The sequence below is a fragment of the Bombina bombina genome, chromosome 5 (assembly GCF_027579735.1).
Source record: "Bombina bombina isolate aBomBom1 chromosome 5, aBomBom1.pri, whole genome shotgun sequence".
In the NCBI taxonomy this organism is placed as follows: domain Eukaryota; kingdom Metazoa; phylum Chordata; class Amphibia; order Anura; family Bombinatoridae; genus Bombina; species Bombina bombina.
Window position 1 is genome coordinate 783,498,057 of NC_069503.1, and position 21,753 is coordinate 783,519,809.

Here is a 21,753-nt window from a genome sequence, read left to right on the forward strand (position 1 = left end):
CGGACCATTTTTCAATTTTCTTACCCTTAATGACAATGGCTATTTTTACATTTCTGCAGTGTTTGTGTTTAGCTGTAATTTCCCTCTTACTCATTTACTGTACCCACACATATTATATACCGTTTTTCTCGCCATTAAATGGACTTTCTAAGGATACCATTATTTTCATCATATCTTATAATTTCCTATAAAAAAAATATAAAATATGAGGAAAAAATTGAAAAAAACACACTTTTTCTAACTTTGACCCCCAAAATCTGTTACACATCTACAATCACCAAAAAACACCTATGCTAAATAGTTTCTAAATTTTGTCCTGAGTTTAGAAATACCCAATGTTTACATGTTCTTTACTTTTTTTGCAAGTTATAGGGCAATAAATACAAGTAGCACTTTGCTATTTCCAAACAACTTTTTTTCAAAATTAGCGCTAGTTACATTGGAACCCTGATATCTGTCAGGAATACCTGAATATCCCTTGACATGTATATATTTTTTTTTAGAAGACAACCCAAAGTATTGATCTAGGCCCATTTTGGTATATTTCATGCCACCATTTCACCGCCAAATGTCATCAAATAAAAAAAAAAGTTCACTTTTTCACAAATTTTGTCACAAACTTTAGGTTTCCCACTGAAATTATTTACAAACAGCTTCTGCAATTAAGGCACAAATGGTTGTAAATGCTTCTTTGGGATCCCCTTTGTTCAGAAATAGCAGACTTATATGGCTTTGGGGTTGTTTTTTGGTAAGTAGAAGGCCGCTAAATGCTGCTGCGCACCACACGTAAATTATGCCCAGCAGTTAAGGGGTTAAATTAGGTAGCTTGTAGGGAGCTTGCAGGGTTAATTTTAGCTTTAGGGTAGAGATCAGCCTCCCACCTGACACATCCCACCCCCTGATCCCTCCCAAACAGTTCTCTTCCCTCCCCCACCCCACAATTGTCCCCGCCATCTTAAGTACTGGCAGAAAGTCTGCCAGTACTAAATAAAAGGAGTTTTTCTTTTTTTTAATAAAAAAAAATAAAATGTTTGAGCTGTGATGGACTCCTGCCTTAGCCCCAACCTCCATGATCCCCCCCCCACCCCTCTAACCCTCTCCCCTACCTAATTGCCGCCATCTTGGGTACTGGCAGCTGTCTGCCAGTACCCAATTTGCCCCCCAAAAAAGTGTTTTTTTATTATCTTTTATTACAATTTTAATTTTTTCTGTAGTGTAGCAGCCCCCCACAATACCCCCTCCCCCTCCCAGATCCTCATATATTTACTTTTTCCCCCCTCTTCCCACTCATTGGTGTCAGTGTGGGTAGGTAAGCGCGCGCGCGCGCATGCGCGCCCCCGCACGCTCCCGGCACCCGGCGTGCACATTGCACTTACAGGAGCCGGATGCCGGGTAGCGATGGGCCGCCCACCCGCCTCCCTGTTGCGCTCCCACCCACCAACGAACCGGCACCATCGCTACCGGTGCAGAGAGGGCCACAGAGTGGCTCTCTCTGCATCGGATGCTTTCTAAAGGGTATTGCAGGATGCCTCAATATCGAGGCATCACTGCAATACCCTGAGAGCTGCTGGAAGCGATTGCGATCGCTTCCAGCACTCTCTTAGACAAGTGACGTACCAGGTACGTCCATTGTCACTAACTGCAAGTTTTTGCAGGACGTACCTGGTACGTCACTTGTCATTAAGGGGTTAAACGTGTATGATTTAGATGTTTTTTTTAACTAACTTATATTTTCAATTGTGCTTCATACTCTTGATATCCATTGTGGAAAAAGAATACGCACATATCGTACACCAGTGACGGCTAGCTGCTGATTGATGCCTGCACACATTTTGTCTATTGTGATTGGCTGACAAGATGTGTTCAGCTAGCTCTAAGTAGCGCATTTCTGCTCATTCAGCAAAGGATACCAATAGAATGAAGCACATTTGATAATAGAAGTATATTGGAAAGTTTTTGAAATTGTATGTTCTATCTGAATCCTGAAAGAAAAGTTTGAGGTTTTCTGTCCCTTTGAAGTCCAACTAATGACCTGCAGCGCACTGCGGGTCCTGAGCAGAATTTGATGCTGATGCAATCGGCAGCGCTAGTCGATTGGATCAGTGTCAGTTTACGTTTGGGGCCAGAAAAGCTCTGTTGATCCGAAGCACTTTAAGTGATTAATCATATAGTTAACTAGTGTTAAAATTATATGCTGTAATCTATTAAAGCATGCAATTTTAACACTATAATGGCCATCAAACTGTGTGTTTAACCCCGTTGTAGATGTTAAGCACATAGTTGTATGCAAGTAATAGTGCTATAATAAAATCCTCTTAACACATTACAGCATTTCTTTTTGCACTTTTATGCCCTTTTAAAACTTCTGAACCACAATGGCATGCACAGCTAAATTTCATTTTTATTAACACATTTAAAGTTCTATACTTTACTCTACTCAGATTTTCACTTATATTGTGTAAAAATTTAGAAATATACCAGGAACATTTACAATTTGTATCATAGTAGACAACCAGAAGGCCTGACAATATGCTGTAATTTAAGGAATATGAAACCCAGAATGTTTCTTTTGTAATTCACACAGAGCATACAATTTAAAAAAAAAAAAAAAATCTTTTACTTCTATTGTCAAATTGGCTTTGTTCCTATGGTAAGTCCCTGCTTTTCAACAAAAGATAACAAGAGATCGAAGAAAATGTGATAATAGAAGTCAATTAGAAAGTTGTTTAAAATCACATGTTCTATCTGAATCATGCAATAAAATAATTGGGTTTCCTATTGATTAAGGAGCCAGGGAACAATTTTCTGTAGGGATGCAATGTAAAATAATCCAAATTGTTGGTGGCAAATAATTGAAGTTTAGGAGGTATCGCTTCCTGGTTCTTGGAATTTTATAATTGTAATATGTAAAAAAAAAAAAAAATTTGAATGTTCTTTTTTATTGAAAGTTTTTAAAACAAATTTGATAGAGACATGGTACAAACCTTGTCATTAAACATACCATTGTATCACATTTCTTGGATAGTTCCAAGTCTCTTAAGAAAAGTCCCATTCAACCAAGTGCATTAAATATCTTCACATCTGTGCTTAGTCCTTAGTATGTCCATATAAGGCTGCTTGGGAATTGTAAATACATAGCAGATACCAATCCAAAGCAAATAAAGTTAACTTATTTCGTATCGTTACCATAAACCAGAACAGAAAATATGGTCCTATCAATACATATATATATATAACCAAAACAAAATAAAGTTCTTAGTTGTCTATGTTGTCTAAGGAATAAAGGATGTGTGCAAGTCATGATAAAGATTAAATATGTCTTTGCCAAAGTAGTTATATTTCGAAGAAATTGTATGTCATGATAAAAGTATAATTGTCCCAATTTAAGATGATAATATCTTTCCAATAAGAGATTCCTATTTACCAGATCCTTCCATTCACGGATGGTAGGAACTTGAGCAGATTTCCAATATCATGGAATCAGTTGATTGGCTGTGTTGAGCATAATTTGAGATAAATGCTTTCTTATTTTACATGTTATTTGGTTAGGATGATTGAGTAGAATTAATTCTGGGTTGGGGGATAATTGGGTATGTAAAACTTTATTAATATTCTCAAAAATATTGGACCAATATGTCTTGATAGGGGCACATTCCCACCAAATATGCAGGAGGTGGTCTTCTTGATAGCATCCTCTCCAGCAATTTCCAGTGTTTTTTTTTTTTTTAAATATATTTTATTTTAGCTGGAGTCAGGTACCATCTCATCATTATTTTTATATTTGTTTCTTTTGTGTGAGAGGAGTGGGCCGAGTGCATTCATTTTTTAAATATGAGTAACCAATATTAGTGATGTGTGGTGGTATATAGTTCTCTATCCCAACCTCCAGTGTATGAAAGAAGTAGTGGAAAATAATTTGGTAAAATAGATTTATATAAGGTGGAGATCGTTTTGTTAATATTCTCTTTAGTGATACTTAATTGTTCGAACATAGTAAGAGGGCGAGTGAGGTCTTTTTTTTTTTAGCTCTCTGTGTGAGAATAAAATGCCTTGGTTGGTGGAACCTAAACCAAGACATGAGAAATGGGTGATTTCAGGACTCAAGTTGTTGTTCGAGCCTGATGTTATTATTTTCTGTTAATTGGATAAAAGGTAGTAAATCCGAGAGTGTTGCAACTGGGGCATTGGCTGACATTTTACCTGGAGGGAATTCAGTATTGTGTAAGAGAGTGGTGAGTGAAGAGTAATTTGAAGTGATTTTATTAAATGACCTGCTAATTGAACTCCAGTCTGCCCATGTTTCGTTGAATATGGAGGAAGAGGAAACAAATTGTTTTTTAAAAAAGGCAGGGTTCCAACAGATGTTACCAAGGTGCTTAGATTTTGACATGGTTGTTTCAACTTGAATCCATCTCTTAGATTTCCCTTTTTCATAACTGCACCAATCTAAGATTCTTTGTAAAAATATGGCTAATTTATTGGAGCGGCGGTGTGGAAGTCACTGCCCCCTCTTTTGGGAGCTTATATTAGGTACTTTTATTGATGCACAGTGGTCTACGCTGCCATATTTTATGTAAGATGTCCATATCTTTTGAAATGCCTGGAATGGGGACTGTCTGTAATATGTATAAGACTTTTGGAAGAAGTATCATTTTAGCTGCCTGTATCCTACCTAGCCACGAGATATTTTTTGGGAGCCAAGAGGAGGTAAGGGTTTGGAATTCTGTAATTAGGTTTGCGTAGTTGTATTTACGTAGATCTGATTTATCTGGAGTGATATGGATACCTAGATATTTTAGATATTTTTTTTTGTAATTTGAGGGTGCATTGTGATTTTATATTTTCTAAGGATAGTTGGGAAAGATTGACAGGAAGATATTCTGATTTAGACATGTTCACCCAAAAAATTGAAACAAGTACAAAGTGCGATAGTTTGTAGAGAGTATTGGCTGTAAAGAGTCTTGGGGTTTTGTAATCGTCAGTAATAAGTCTTCTGCAAAAATTGCCAGTTTGTGTGATTGGTGCCCAATCTTAATCCCATTTATCTGGTTGTTTAATCAGATTTTAGTGGCTAAGGGTTCCAAAGACTCAGATAGGGTGTCATTAACCTTTACCTGTGCTGTGGGGTTTGAATATAACACTAAGATTTTTTTAAGAAACAAGATAGGGAAGTGTCGTAAAGTCGCGTAAAAGTCCAGTCAGGTTGGTCAAATGCCTTTTCGGCGTCATTAGAAAGAAATATGGCAGGTGTCTCATTTAGGGTGATGTGTTCATGGAGGTTAAGAATTTTGACTGTATTGATTTATTTCCTTCTCTATAAAAGGTTTGTTGGAGATATAATAATTTTCTTTGGGTTTTAATTTGTAACATATAGTTTATCTTGTCTCTCTTGTCTTTAAGGTGTTCTAATATTTTAGTGTCATCAGGATGGGTTTTATGAGTGTAATCCAGCTCTGCTATTTCTTTAGCTAGTGTTACATATTCCGCTCTCTCTTTTTTGTTATCTGGGCTTTTGTTTTAATAAATTTGCCAGCTATGGTACTTTTATGCACCTCCCATAAGGTGGTTATGTTTACATCTGGAGTGGTGTTTATGGAGAAATAAGATTTAATGTGTTTAGCAAATAGTTTTATCTGGGTTTTTTCAAGTAAAAGGGTCTCGTCCAATCTCCATTGAAAAGTTTTAAAGGGAGCAGAGGGCCACTTAATGGTACATGAGACTATGGAATGATCTGACCAAGAGGTGTGATTTATGCTTGAGGGTTTTATGTATGAAAGGACTAGGTGATCTACCAAAATGTAGTCTAGTCTTGAGTAGCTCCGGTTAGGATGAGAGAAAAAGGTGAAGTCATTTTTTTGAGGATTCATGTATCTCCATGTGTCATGTAAGCCTAATAATTTAAAATGTTGCCATATCTTCTGAAGCTGTGGGTTTTTTGCTTTGGATTCTGGATTGGTACAGTTTATTGAAGGGTTTAATGGGATGTTTAAGTCTCCTGCTATTATTAAGGATCCTTTGGCGTTATTGACTTAAATTGTTTGTAACTGAGGTGATGAGTCTGTCTTGTTGTTTGTTAGGGGCATATACATTTACCAGGGTGACTGGTCTTCCGTATAGAAGGCCCGTTACACTCAGAAATCTCCCTTCTCTATAAGATTCTACATGAGTTTTAATAAATGGGATGGGTTTATGTATTAAAATAGTAAAACCATTTATTTTTTTGTGTGGATTAGATCTTTTAGAGAGTACAGATTAAAAAAGAGCAGTAGGGATAGTGTAGTGATAGTGCTGGTTGTTTTGTTCCGATTAAGAATCTGAAGAGGATGGAGCAGTAGCTGGATCAATGTCTCCCGCTTCTACTGAATTAGAGGTTCTCGTCTCTAAGGTCTTGAAAAAAATATTAACTGATGGAGTTGGTGTTTGTAGCTGTGTATATACCTGATTTATTGGGACTTTTAGGAGACATTTTTGATAATTCAATGGAAATTGTATTCCCCATGTCCCTTTCTGAGAGGAGCAGGCTTATTTGCACTTTCTAGTTCTAGTTATGTTCACCTGATAGCTTTGAGTTATGCTGTGGCCCCAAAGTAGAGAGGTATAGGAAATCCTCTAGTATTTCTTTAAATGCACATCTTATTTCCAAGGCTGTCTTCTCACCTCCTCAAAGAGGTCTGCATTTAATTGTATTTTGATTTAGGTCTTTGTAGATAACATGAATCTAGTGATATGGAGTGAGTTCTGACCCATCTGTTATTTTAAACTGTCTGTTGCATCCATTAGATGTGGTTAATCACTTTCATAAGAGCTAATTTACTAAGGCCTCAGTAGGCCGCAGTTGCCACGTGTGTGACTAGAAGTATTATGGCTTATATAATAAAATGATAGCTGGATGTTTTGTCTCTTAGTTTTATAATGGCTGACAGTTGTGTGCCCAGATATAACTTAGGTTGTAGTTTACTCACCTGTTAGATGATGGCTCTGTGGAGCGCTCTTAGGAGCAGATCCTAACTTGCGTGTTTCTAGGCAAGAAAAGACTGTGGCCTATCGCGGGATGTTAGCTCAATGCACTCGCTAGGCTTGTCAACTTACTGGATTTCCTGAGCGGTAAGCCAGTGCCCTCTCGTTGATTCTTTTAGCTGCCGGACTCCATAGATGTGGTAAGGATTAGGGATGTTTTCCTATCCCTGCTGATAATGGCTGCGGTTGATGTGAAGGTCCTGCAGGCGTGGCATGTGCAGTGAGTCACAAGACCAGGTTTCAGCTAAACTCACTTTTCTAATCTTCCGATAGGTGACGGTGACCCTTATGAATGCTGACCTTCAAGTTTGGGCAGATGGTCGGCTACTGCCTATGACATTCTCATACAGCATGGGTGTTAGAGCTGTCTCAGAAAGCAGCCATCTCCTTGGCTAGCTAGCTCCGCCCCCCATGTAATTTTTTTTTTTGGGGAGGGCAGAAAGCCATTGCTTTACACTATAAAGTGAAGACTGTCAATATTTGATGACCTAGGGAATTATCTTTGATAAGTTAAATGACAGTCTACTCCAGAATTTTTATTGTTTAAAAAGATAGATAATCGCTTTATTACCCAGTTTTGCATAACCAACACTGTTATATTAATATACTTTTTACTTCCGTTAATTACCTTGTATCTAAGCCTCTGCAGACTGTCTCCTTATTTCAGTTCTTTTCACAGACATGCCTTTTAGCCAATCAGTGCTGACTCTTAAGTAACTCCACGGACATGAGCACAATGTTAGCTATACAGCACACATGAACTAATGCCTTATAGCAGGGAAAAAACATCAAAATGCACTTAGATTAGAGGCGGCCTTTAAGGACTTAGAAATTAGCATATGAGCCTACCTAGGTTTAGCTTTCAACTAAAAACAGAACAAATTTGATGATAAAGATAAATTGGAAAGTTGTTTAAAATTGCATGCCCTATCTGAATCATGAAAATTTAATTTTGACTAGTCTGTGCCATTAAAGGGACATAAAACCCCAAAATTTTCTTTCATGATTCAGGTAGAGCATTCAATTTTAAACAACTTTCCAATGTATTTCTATTATCAAGTTATCTTGTTATCCTTTGTTAAAAAGTAGGGGAAGGTAAGTTCAGGAGTGTGCATGTGTCTGAAGTACTATATAGCAGCGGTTTTGCAACAATGTTATACATTACTAAGAGCACTAGATGGTTGCACTATTTTGTGTCATGTAGGGTACACGTCCTATCTAGATATCTTTTCAACAAAGAATAACAAGCGCAAAGCAAATTTGATAATAGAAGTAATTTGAAAACATTTTAACATTGTATTTTCTTTCTGAATCATGAGAGAAATTTTTGGGTTTCATGTTCCTTTTAAAATAGTTTTTATTTTTGACCCTCACTTAAAAGATATTTTGCAATATTTGTTAAACATGCATAGCCTATTTTAAATTACAATCTTTTCCTTTACCTCTAAGTTTTTCAGATACATTAAAGTTATCACCCGATGAAGTTCTGTCATTGAAGATCACACACTCAGCCAGCGGACTGCAAGACTGCATGAGTTCAATTATTCAGGCCGTTTCCCATGAGGAAGTCCGCTATGCAATTTCTAGGATAGCTTTTTATCTTGTAAATGACAGACTTGTCCTGAACTACCTTACTGAGTACAAGATGTCGACATTGAAATGTTTGCCTTGGCACACTGCATTGAGCAGGTGAGATTGAATTTATTTTTTGGTATCTTGAATAAATGTGTATTGTATGCGTGGTCATGTGGGATAATGTATACATTTTGCATCAAAAACTATAATGCTTAATCCAGGTCTTAACACATACCATGTACCATGGCATCTAGAAAATTGGCCTTTGCATCTGGTAAAATGTTTGTTTTACCCAAGTATAGATCTCCATCTATGTGCAATGTTCATATAATATGACCAAACTGAAAGGGCAAACAAGGAGTTAAATCACTGTTGCATTATTTCCTGGCAGTTAAACCACTGCTGCAAGTGTGTTAAACATCATTGATTTAACATCTTAACTGCCCATCTGCACCAGGAAATATGAAGTTAAACCGCTGCTAAGTTTATCTTACTAGATGCCATGGTTTTTACTTACAATCAAAGGTTAACATTACTATGCATGGGTGAAAATTCATAATTTTTTAAAAAAAATGGCCACAGGCAGTAACATTCGGCTAAGTTCAGCACCAGATGTATCAGCGTGAAAGTGCAATACACAAAGATCTGTGCAAATCCAGAACTTTGTATGTTGAATTTTCACTAATATTTCAGGCATCGAAAATAGCCTGTGGCCTTCTTCAGCATTTATTTAGCAAATGAATGCTGAATTATGAATTTTCACCCATGCATAAATATCACTGTGTGAGTTTTTGGTAAAAGAGATTCAATCACAATTGTTACTGGCAACCATAATGCCTGGATTTCTGTTTTGTCCTTATTTCTTGCAACCCATCTTTGTGTGTATGCATGGTGTCTGTGTATATATGTGTGTGTATATATAGATAGATATATATACAGAAATAGACAGACAGTTAAGCAGTCTATATTACATTTTTTTAAAAAGAAAACATTCAAATGTATTATTTTGTTAGCAAAAAAATATTAGGCTTTGCTATTCCACAACAATTCACCCCTATAAAAAGCCTTGTGGAATTGATACCTCTTTTCTCTTGTAAGGTGTATCCAGTCCACGGATTCATCCATTACTTGTGGGATATTCTTCCCAACAGGAAGCTGCAAGAGGACACCCACAGCAGAGCTGTCTATATAGCTCCTCCCCTAACTGCCACCTCCAGTCATTCTCTTGCAGCTCTCGACAAGAAAGGAAGTATCAAGAGATATGTGGTGAATTAGTGTAGTTAGCTTCAATCAAAAGTTTGTTATTTCTCTTGTTAAGTGTATCCAGTCCACGGATCATCCATTACTTATGGGATATTCTTCCCAACAGGAAGTTGCAAGAGTTCACCCACAGCAGAGCTGCTATATAGCTCCTCCCCTAACTGCCATACCCAGTCATTCTCTTGCAAGCTCTCAACATAGCTGGAGGTAGTAAGAGGAAAGTGGTGTAAGATAGTTAGTTTTTTCTTCAATCAAAAGTTTATTGTTTTTAAATGGTACCGGAGTGTACTATTTTATCTCAGGCAGCATTTAGAAGAAGAATCTGCCTGCGTGTTTCTATGATCTTAGCAGAAGTAACTAAGATCCACTGCTGTTCTCACATATGTCTGAAGAGTGAGGTAACTTCAGAGGGGGAATGGCGTGCAGGTTATCCTGCTATAAGGTATGTACAGTTATAAGTTTTTTCTAGGGATGGAATTGCTAGAAAATGCTGCTGATACCGGATTAATGTAAGTTAAGCCTAAAACAGTGATTTAATAGCGACTAGTATCAGGCTTACTTTCAGAGTTATATACTCTTATAAATTTGCAATATAAAACGTTTGCTGGCATGTTTAATCGTTTTTATATATGCTTTGGTGATTAAACTTGATTAGGGCCTAGTTTTTTTCCACATGGCTGGCTTAAATTTTGCTTAGAAACAGTTTCCTGAGGCTTTCCACTGTTGTAATATGAGTGGGAGGGGCCTATTTTAGCGCTTTTTTGCGCAGTTAAAATTACAAAATGAATCATCCAGCTTCCCTCAGCAGTCCCATGAATACTACAGGACATCTCTAAAGGGCTAAAAAGGCTTCCAAAATCGTTTATAGGGAAGGTAATCCACAGCACAGCTGTGGCAGTTTGTTGTGTCTGTTAAAAAACGTCTGTCGTTTTTTTTATCTGTTTTTTGCATTAAGGGGTTAATCATCCATTTGCAAGTGGGTGCAATGCTCTGTTAACTTATTACATATACTGTAAAAATTTCGTTTGATTTACTGCCTTTTTTCACTGTTTTTCAAATTTTGACAAAATGTGTTTCTCTTAAAGGCACAGTAACGTTTTTTATATTTGCTTGTTAACTTGATTTAAAGTGTTTTCCAAGCTTACTAGTCTCATTACTAGTCTGTACAAACATGTCTGACATAGAGGAAGCCCCTTGTTCATTATGTTTAAAAGCCATGGTGGAACCCCATCTTAGAATGTGTACTAGATGTACTGATTTCATGTTAAGCAATAAAGATCATTTTTTGTCTTTAAAAAAATTATCACCAGAGGATTCTGTCGAGGGGGAAGTTATGCCGACTAACTCTCCCCACGTGTCAGACTCTTCGACTCCCGCTTCAGGGACTCACGCTCAAATGGCGCCAAGTACATCAAGGGCGCTCATAGCGTTTATTTTACAAGACATGGCGAAAGTTATGAATAATACTCTGGCAGCGGTATTAGTCAGACCACCTGAAAGGAAAGCAAGATAGCTCTGGGGGTAGATACAGAGCATACAGATGCGTTAAGAACCATGTCTGATACTGCCTCACAATATGCAGAAGCTGAGGGGAGCTTCAGTCTGTGGGTGATATTTTTAACTCAGGGAAGATGATTTAACCTGATTCCGATATTTCTACATTTAAAATTTATGCTTGAGATCCTCCGCTTGTTGCTCAGGGAGGTTTTAGCGGCTCTGAATGACTGTGTTACAATCACAGTGCCAGAGAAATTGTGTAGACTGAATAAATACTATGCAGTGCCGGTGTGTACTGATGTTTTTCCAATACCTAAAGAGGTTTACAGAAATTATTAATAAGGAATGGGATAGACCAGGTGTGCCGTTCTCTTCCCCTCCTATTTTTAGAAAAATGTTTCTAACAGATGCCACCACACGGGACTTATGGCAGACAGTTCCTAAGGTGGAGAGAAGAGTTTCTACTCTAGCTAAGCGTACCACTATCCCTGTCGAGGACAGTTGTGCTTTTTTAGATCCAATGGATAAAAAATTAGAGGATTACCTTAGGAAAATGTTTATTCAACAAGGTTTTATCCTGCAGCCCCTTGCATGCATTGCTCCTGTCACTGCTGCTGCGGCGTTCTGGTTGGAGTCTCTGGATGAGGCTTACAGGTAGAGACTCCATTGGATGAATATACTTGTCAAGCTTAGAGCACTTAAGCTAGCCAATTCCTTTGTTTCTGATGCCTTTGTTCATTTGACTAAACTAACGGCTAAGAATTCTGTTTTTACTATACTGGCGCGCATAGCGCTATGGCTTATATCATGGTCAGCTGTCATGACTTTAATAAATAAGCTACTTAACTTCCCTTCAAGGGGCAGACCCTATTAGGGCCTGGTTTGAAGGAGATCATTGCTAATATCACTGGAGGAAAAGATCATGCCCTTCCTCAGGACAGGTCCAAATCAAGGGCCAAAAAAGTCTAATTTTCGTGCCTTTCGAAACTTCAAGGCAGGTGTGGCATCAACTTCCTCTAAGGCAAATCAAGAGGGAACTTTTGCTCAGTCCATGACGGTTTGGAGACAACCGGACCTGGAACAAAGATAAGCAGGCCAAGGAGCCTGCTGCTGCCTCTTAGACAGCATGAAGGAACGGTCCCCTATCCGGTAACGGATCCTGTAGGGGCAGACTTTCATTCTTCGCCCAGGCGTGGGCAAGAGATGCCCAGGATCCCTGGGCATTGGAAATTATATCCCAGAGATATCTTCTGGATTTCAAAGCTTCCCCTCCGAAAAAGGGGAGATTTTTCCTTTCACAATTATCTGCACACCAGATAAAGAAAGAGGCATTCTTACATTGTGTACGAGATCCATCCAGTTCCAAGAGAGGAACAGGGACAGAGTTTTTCTCAAATCTGTTTGTGGTTCCCAAGGAGAGGGGACCTTCAGACCTATTTTGGATTTAAAGATCTTAAACAAATTCCTTAGAATTCCATCATTTAAGATGGAAACTATTCGTACCATCTTAACTATGATCCAGGAGAGTCAATAGAGGACTACAATGGATTTGAAGGATGCTTATCCTCACATAACGATGCATAAGGATCTCCATCGTTTTTCAGGTTTGCCTTTCTAGACAGGCATTACCAGTTTGTTGCTCTTTCCTTTGGGTTAACTACAGCCCCAAGAATCTTTATGGAGGTTCTGGGGTCGCTTTGGCGGTCCTTAGGCTGTGGGGCATAGAAGTGGCCCCTTATTTAGGCGTCGAACATCCAAATTGCCAAGTCTCATACGCATGTAGTACTGGCATTTCTGAGATCGCAGGGGTGGAAAGTGAACAAGGAAAGAGTTCTCTATCCCCAATCTCAAGGGTTTCCTTCCTAGGGACTCTGATAGATTCTGCAAAATGAAAATTTACCTGACGGAGTCCAGGTTGTCAAAGTTTCTAAATTACTGCCGTGTTCTTCATTCCATCCGCGCCCTTCGGTGGCTCGGTACATGAATGTAATCGGCTTAATGGTAGCGGCAAGGGACATAGTACCGTTTGCACGCCTACATTTCAGACCGCTGCAACTATGCATGCTCAATCAATGGAACGGGGATTACACAGATTTGTCCCCTTCTTAAATCTGGACCAAGAGGCCAGAGATTCTCTTCTCTGGTGGATATCTCGGGTCCATCTGTCCAAGGGTATGACCTTCCACAGGTCAGATGGGACAGTTGTTACAACAGATGCCAGCCTTTTAGGTTGGGATACAGTCTGGAACTCCCTGAAGACTCAGGGATAGTGGACTCAGGAGGAGACCCTCCTTCTAATAAATATTCTGGAACTGGGAGCGATATTCCATGCTCTTCAGACTTGGCCTCAGTTAGCAACTCTGAGGTACATCAGATTCAGTCGGACAATATCACGACTGTGGCTTACATCAACCATCAAGGGGGAACAGAAGTTCCCTAGCGATGTTAGAAGTCTTAAAATAATTCACTGGACAGAGACTCTCTCTTGTCTATTAGCTCTCCATATCCCAGGTGTTGAGAACTGGGAGGCGGATTTTCTAAGTCGTCAGACTTTTCACCCGGGGAAGTGGGAATTCCCTCCGGAGGTCTTTGCACAAGATCAAGCAGGAGAGTGCTTTGGTGTTTTTAACAGCGCCTGCGTGGCCACGCAGGACCTGGTATGCAGATCTGGTGGACATGTCATTCTTTCCATCATGGTCTCTGCTTCTGAGACAGGACCCTCTACCTCAGGGTCCTTTCAACCATCTAAATTAAACTTCTCTGAGATGGACTGCCTGGAGACTGAACGCTTGATGTTATCAAAGTCAGTCATTGATACCTTAATACAGGCATGAAAGCCTGTCACTAGGAAAATTTAACATAGATATAGCATAAATATCTTATTGATATGAATCCAAGGGTTACTCATGGAGTAAAGTCAGGATTCCCAGGATACTATCTTTTCTCCAAGATGATTTTGAGAAAAGGGTTGTCAGCTAGTTCCTTAAAAGGACAGATTCCTACTCTGTCTATTCTTTTGCACAAGCGTCTGGCAGATACTCCAGACGTTCAGGCATTTTGTCAGGCTTTGGTTAGAACCAAGCCTGTGTCTAAACCTGTTGCTCCGCCATGGAGCTTAAACCTGATTATTAAGGTTATCTGCTTTACAATGTGATTCTCCTTATCTGGTCCTCCGTACGGATAAGCTAGTCCTGCGTATCAAACCTGGGTTTTTTACCTAAGGTGGTATCTAACAAGAATATCACTCAAGAGAGTGTTGTTCCATTCTTGTATCCTAATCCTTCTTCAAAGATGGAACGTCTATTACACAATTTGGACGTGGTTCGTGCTTTAAAGTTTTACTTACAAGCTACTTCAGATTTTCATCAAACATTTACTTTGTTTGTTGTCTACTCTGGACAGAGGAGAGGTCAAAAGACTTCAGCAACCTCTCTTTCTTTTTGCTTAAAAGCATAATTCGTTTAGCTTATGAGACTGCTGGACAGCAGCCTCCTGAAGGGATTACAGCTCATTCTACTAGAACTGTGGCTTTCACTTGGGCCTTTTTAAAATGAGGCTTCTGTTGAACAGATTTACAAGACGGCGTCTTGGTCTGCGCTTCATACTTTGCTTCTTCGGAGGCTATTTTTGGGAGAGAGGGTTTTTTTCAGGCAGTGGTACCTTCCGTTTAAGTACCTGCCTTGTCCCTCCCTTCATCCGTGTACTTTAGCTTTGGTATTGGTATCCCATAAGTAATGGATGATCCGTGGACTGGATACACTTAACAAGAGAAAACATAATTTATGCTTACCTGATAAATTTGTTTCTCTTGTAGTGTATAGAGTCTACGGCCCGCCCTGTCATTTTAAGGCAGGTAATTTTTTAATTTAAACTACAGTCACCACTGCACCCTATGGTTTTTCCTTTCTCTGCATGTTTTCGGTCGAATGACTGGATATGGCAGTTAGGGGAGGAGCTATATAGCAGCTCTGCTGTGGGTGAACTCTTGCAACTTCCTGTTGGGAAGGAGAATATCCCATAAGTAATGGATGATCCGTGGACTGGATACACTACAAGAGAAACAAATTTATCAGGTAAGCATAAATTATGTTTTTTAAACGGTACCGGTGTTGTACTGTTTTTACCTCAGGCAGAAATTAGAAGAAGAGTTTTGCCTGAGGTTTTTGATGATCTTAGCAGGTTGTAATTAACTGCTGTTCTCACACATAACTGAAGAGTATGGAAAAACTTCAGCTGGGGGAATGGCCTGCAGAATTAACTGCTCTGAGGTATGTTCAGTATATTTTTATCTAGAGAGATAAGGTCTAGAAAATGCTGACAGTGCCTGATATATTTAAGGTAAGCCTGATTACAGTGATTTAACAAACGACTGGGATCATGCTTGCAGTAAAGGGTAATATTCATGTTACTTGCTCTTATTACTTAGTATGTAAAACGTTTGCATGATATATAAAAGACGTTTTTTACTGAGGGTGATAAATCTTTATTTGGGGCCTAGTTTTCCACATGGCTGACTAGATTTCTCCTAGGAGTAGTTATTTAGGGCCCTTTCACTTTGAGTGCATGGTGGGAGGGGCCTATTTTCGCGCTCTAATTGCGCAGTAGTTTTTACAGTCTGAGACATCCAGCTTCCCTGAAGGAGTCCCCTGACATATAGGACCTCTGTAAAGGGTTTTTGTGCCTACAAAAGTCGATTTATGGGCAGGTAGGAGCCACAGTAGAGCTGTGGCAGTTTGCTTGTGACTGTTTTTAACGGTTTTACCGTTTTTTTGCTTAGTTTTTGAGGGGTTAATCATCCATTTGCAAGTGGGTGCAATGCTATTTTAGTCTATTATGCACACTGTAAAAATTTCGTAGAGTTTACTGCCTTTTTTCACTGTTCTGCAGTTTATGTGTTTGTTTTTTTCCCTTAAAGGCACAGTACCGTTTTTTATATTCTGCTTTTTCACATTTATTAAAGTGTTTTCCAAGCTTGCTGGTCTCATTACTAGTCTGTTAAACATGTCTGACATAGAGGAAACTCCTTGTTCATTATGTTTAGAAGCCATTGTGGAACCCCCTCTTAGAATGTGTACCAAATGCACTGATCTTACTATAAATTTTAAAGACCATATTCTGGCTTTAAAAGATTTATCACCAGAGGAAATTGACAAGGGGGAAGTTATGCCGACTAACTCTCCCCATGTGTCAGAACCTATAACTCCCGCTCAGGGGACGCCAAGTACATCTAGCGCGCCCATAGCGTATACTTTACAAGACATGGCGGCAGTTATGAATCATACCCTTACAGAGGTATTGTCCAAACTGCCAGGGTTACAAGGAAAGCGAGACAGCTCTGGGGCTAGAACAAATACAGAGCTCTCTGACGCTTTAGTAGCTATGTCTGATATACCCTCACAATGTGCAGAAGCCGAAGCAGGAGAGCTTCTATCTGTGGGTGATTTTTCTGATTCAGGGAAGACACTTCAACCTGATTCTGATATGTCTACATTTAAATTTAAGCTTGAACACCTCCGCGTGTTGCTCAGGGAGGTTCTAGCAACTCTGGATGACTGTGACGCCATTGTAGTCCCAGAGAAATTGTGTAAATTGGATAAATACTATGCAGTGCCTGTTTACACTGATGTTTTTCCAATCACTAAGAGGTTTTCAGAAATTATTACTAAGGAATGGGATAGACCAGGTGTACCGTTCTCTCCCCCTCCTGTTTTTAAAAAGATGTTTCCTATAGATGCCGCTACACGGGACTTGTGGCAAACGGTCCCTAAGGTGGAGGGAGCAGTCTCTACCCTAGTGAAGCGTACAACTATCCCTGTCGAGGACAGTTGTGCTTTTCTAGATCCAATGGACAAAAAATTAGAGGGTTACCTTAAGAAAATTTTTATTCAACAAGGTTTTATTCTCCAGCCCCTTGCATGCATTGCCCCAGTCACTGCTGCTGCGGCCTTCTGGGTTGAGTCTCTAGAAGAGGCTCTACAGGTAGAAACCCCGTTGGATGATATCCTTGACAAGCTTAAAGCTCTTAAGCTAGCCAATTCATTTGTTTCTGACGCCGTTGTTCATTTAACCAAGCTAACGGCTAAAAACTCAGGTTTTGCTATTCAGGCGCGTAGGGCGCTATGGCTCAAATCCTGGTCAGCTGACGTTACTTCAAAGTCTAAGCTTCTCAACATTCCCTTCAGGGGCAGACCCTATTCGGCCTGGACTGAAGGAGATCATTTCTGATATTACTGGAAGAAAAGGTCACGCCCTTCCTCAGGATAGGTCCAACAAATTAAGGACCAAACAGACTAATTTTTGTTCCTTTCGAAATTTCAAGAGTGGCGCAGCTTCAACTAACTCTAATACAAATCAAGAGGAAATTTTTGCCCAGTCCAAGTCAGTCTGGAGACCTAACCAGGCTTGGAACAAAGGAAATCAGGCCAAAAAACCTGCTGCTGCCTCTAAAACAGCATGAAGGATCAGCCCCCGATCCGGTAACGGATCTAGTAGGGGGCAGACTTTTTCTCTTTGCCCAGGCTTGGGCAAGAGATGTCCAGGATCCCTGGGCGTTATAAATTGTGTCCCAGGGATATCTTCTGGATTTCAAAGCTTCTTCCCCAAAAGAGAGATTTCATCTCTCACAATTATCTGCAAACCAGATAAAGAGAGAGGCATTCTTACATTGTGTTCAAGACCTCCTAGTTATGGGAGTGATCCACCCAGTTCCAAAGGAGGAACAGGGGCAAGGCTTCTATTCAAATCTGTTTGTAGTTCCCAAGAAAGAGGGAACTTTCAGACCAATCTTAGATCTCAAGATCTTAAACAAATTTCTCAGGGTCCCATTCTTCAAGATGGAGACTATTCGAACCATCCTACCTTTGATCCAGGAGGGTCAATATATGACTACCGTGAACTTAAAGGATGCTTATCTTCACATTCCTATACACAGAGATCATCATCGGTTTCTCAGGTTCGCCTTCCTAGACAGGCATTACCAGTTTGTGGCTCTTCCCTTTGGGTTAGCTACGGCACCAAGAATCTTTACGAAAGTTCTAGGGTCACTCCTAATGAAAAAATTTAAACAAAAAATTTTTGCGCTCTTATGCTGACAGAAAAATATGTTAAAATCTGTTAAAATCTGATAATGAATATTCAATCTCAATACAATTAAGCTGACATCAACAAATGTCCTTAGGGTCTCAAATTGGGGATACCAAAAAGGACTAGACCACAGTACCTTGTTAAGAAGAAATTTGTTTAAATGTTAAAATCTTGCAGCTGGTATCTTGCAGGTTCTTTCCTTAATTATGGAAATACTGATTCCTCTGGAGAAAAGTTATATCCCAAACAAAGAAGAAAAACAAAGAACAAAAAAGAAACAAAGAAGAAAAAACAGGCGCACAAGGCATGATTCAAGTGTAGACGTTTAATAACAAAGTGACACACGCACAGTAATGATTACACTTACTAGATAAAAATAAATGATGTGCATTAAAACAACTCCTGGGATCTGCAGCTCCTGTGACAGTGGCACAGATGGTCCTTCTCCTTGTAGCTCTTAGTCAAACGATATCAGGTAATGGTGATCCGGATCCTTAACCTGAGCGTGTAACCGGCTTCTGCATACAGATTATGCTGCTTCCCAAATGGAGTAATAGTTTGTAGTGACTGGCCTGACGCGTTTCCCCCGACTTCGGCCGGGCTTTTTCAAAGGCTTAGGGTCACTCCTAGCGGTCCTAAGGCCGCGGGGTATAGCAGTAGCCCCTTACCTAGACGACATTCTAATACAGGCGTCGAATTTTCAAATCGCCAGGTCCCATACGGACATTATTCTGGCATTCCTGAGGTCTCATGGGTGGAAGGTGAACGAAGAAAAGAGTTCTCTATCCCCTCTCATAAGAGTTTCCTTCCTAGGAACTCTGATAGATTTTGTAGAAATGAAGATTTACCTGACAGAGGCCAGGTTGTCAAAACTTCTAAATTCCTGCCGTGTTCTTTATTCTACTTCTCGCCCTTCAGTGGCTCAGTGTATGGAAGTAATCGGCTTAATAGTAGCGGCAATGGACATAGTGCCGTTTGCCCGCCTACATCTCAGACCGCTGCAACTTTGCATGCTCAGTCAGTGGAATGGGGATTACACAGATTTGTCCCCTCTACTAAATCTGGATCAAGAGACCAGGGATTCTCTTCTCTGGTGGCTATCTTGGGTCCATCTGTCCAAGGGTATGACCTTCCGCAGGCCAGATTGGACAATAGTAACGACAGATGCCAGCCTTCTGGGCTGGAGTGCAGTCTGGAACTCCCTGAAGGCTCAGGGCTCGTGGACTCAGGAGGAGGCACTCCTTCCGATAAATATTCTGGAACTAAAAGCGATATTCAATGCTCTTCAAGCTTGGCCTCAGCTTGCTGCGGTCAGGTTAATCAGATTTCAGTCGGACAATATCACGACTGTAGCCTACATCAACCATCAAGGGGGAACAAGGAGTTCCCTAGCAATGTTGGAAGTTTCAAAAATATTTCTATGGGCAGAGGTTCACTCTTGCCATCTATCAGCTATCCATATCCCAGGAGTAGAGAACTGGGAGGTCGGATTTTCTAAGTCGGCATTCTTTTCATCCGGGGGAGTGGGAACTCCATCCGGAGGTATTTGCACAGTTGATTCAACTCATGGTGTTTCGTCAGAACGCCAAGCTTCCTTGTTACTGATCCAGGTCCAGGGATCCCAAGGCAGCGCTGATAGATGCCCTAGCAGCGCCTTGGTCTTTCAACCTGGCTTATGTGTTTCCACTGTTTCCTCTGCTCCCTCGTCTGATTGCCAGGATCAAGCAGGAGAGAGCTTCAGTGATTTTGATAGCACCTGCGTGGCCACACAGGACTTGGTATGCAGATCTGGTGGACATGTCATCTTTTCCAGCATGGAATCTGCCGCTGAGGCAGGACCTTTTACTTCAGAGTCCATTCAACCATCCAAATCTAATTTCTCTGTGTCTGACTGCTTGAAGATTGAACGATTGACTTTATTAAAGCGTGGTTTCTCTGATTCGGTCACCTTAATCCAGATGTTCAGGCGTTTTGTCAGGCTTTAGTTAGAATCAAGCCTGTGTTTAAACCTGTTGCTCCGCCATGTAGTTTAAGTTTAGTTCTTAAGGTTCTGCAAGGGGTTCCGTTTGAACCTTTGCATTCCATAGATATTAAACTTTTGTCTTGGAAAGTTCTGTTTTTAGTAGCTATCTCCTCAGCTCGAAGAGTTTCGGAGTTATCTGCTTTACAATGTGATTCCCCTTATCTCATTTTCCATGCAGATAAGGTAGTGTTACGTACCAAACCTGGTTTTCTTCCTAAGGTGGTATCTAATTAAAATATAAATGAGGAGATTGTTGTTCCTTCTCTTTCTTTTTTTTTTTTTTTTTTTGGCTAAGAAGTATAATACGCTTAGCTTATGGGACTGCTGGCCAGCAGCCTCCTGAAAGAATTATAGCTCATTCCACTAGAGCGGTAGCTTCCACATGGGCTTTTAAGAATGAGGCTTCTGTTGAACAGATTTGTAAGGCGGCGACTTGGTCTTCGCTTCATACTTTTTCTAAATTCTACAAATTTGATACTTTTGCTTCTTCAGAGTCTATTTTTGGGAGAAAGGTCTTACAGGCAGTGGTGCCTTCCGTTTAAGCGCCTGCCTTGTCCCTCCCTTCATCCGTGTCCTATAGCTTTGGTATTGGTATCCCACAAGTAATGGATGAATCCGTGGACTGGATACACCTTACAAGAGAAAACAAAATTTATGCTTACCTGATAAATTTATTTCTCTTGTGGTGCATCCAGTCCACGGCCCGCTCTGTCATTTTAAGGCAGGTGTTTTTTATTTTTAAACTACAGTCACCACTGCACCCTATAGTTTCTCCTTTCTCTTGCTTGTCTTCGGTCGAATGACTGGAGGTGGCAGTTAGGGGAGGAGCTATATAGACAGCTATGCTGTGGGTGTCCTCTTGCAGCTTCCTGTTGGGAAAGGGAATATCCCAAAAGTAATGGATGAATACGTGGACTGGATACACCACAAGAGAAATAAATTTATCAGGTAAGCATAAATTTTGTTTTTTCCCATGCTGTGGTTAATCGCTGATCTAAGATTAATTTTGAGACTCTATATAGCATTGTCCTAGACACATTTTTAGCTTGACCTGAGAAAGTTAGAGAGGCCAAGTTAAATAGGTCTCAGTTTTAGACATAGTATTGTGAATTCCACTGGGCAGATGAGTCAGGAATGGACACCAGTATTATTGCATCTGGTGTAACAAATACTTGTACTGCTGACCATTCAGCCCTAAAACCCACAATTTCTCGCTGTCACAAAATAATAGCTATATAAAACAGCACTAAAATTGCCTGTCCGTGTTTGAGCTTTAGATTTTAGCACAAAGCATAGGA

At 40.0% G+C, this 21,753-nt stretch overlaps 1 protein-coding gene across 1 annotated transcript in view; it reads left to right on the top strand.

Moving 5' to 3' along the window:
- The window catches only part of RTTN (rotatin), a 1,186,344-nt gene that overhangs the window by 583,658 nt on the left and 580,933 nt on the right, over positions 1–21,753 (top strand). Inside the window, exon 26 of the mRNA XM_053714873.1 lies at positions 8,467–8,706. Within this exon, the coding sequence (XP_053570848.1) occupies positions 8,467–8,706 (240 nt within the window). The remainder of the gene's footprint in view (positions 1–8,466; positions 8,707–21,753) is intronic.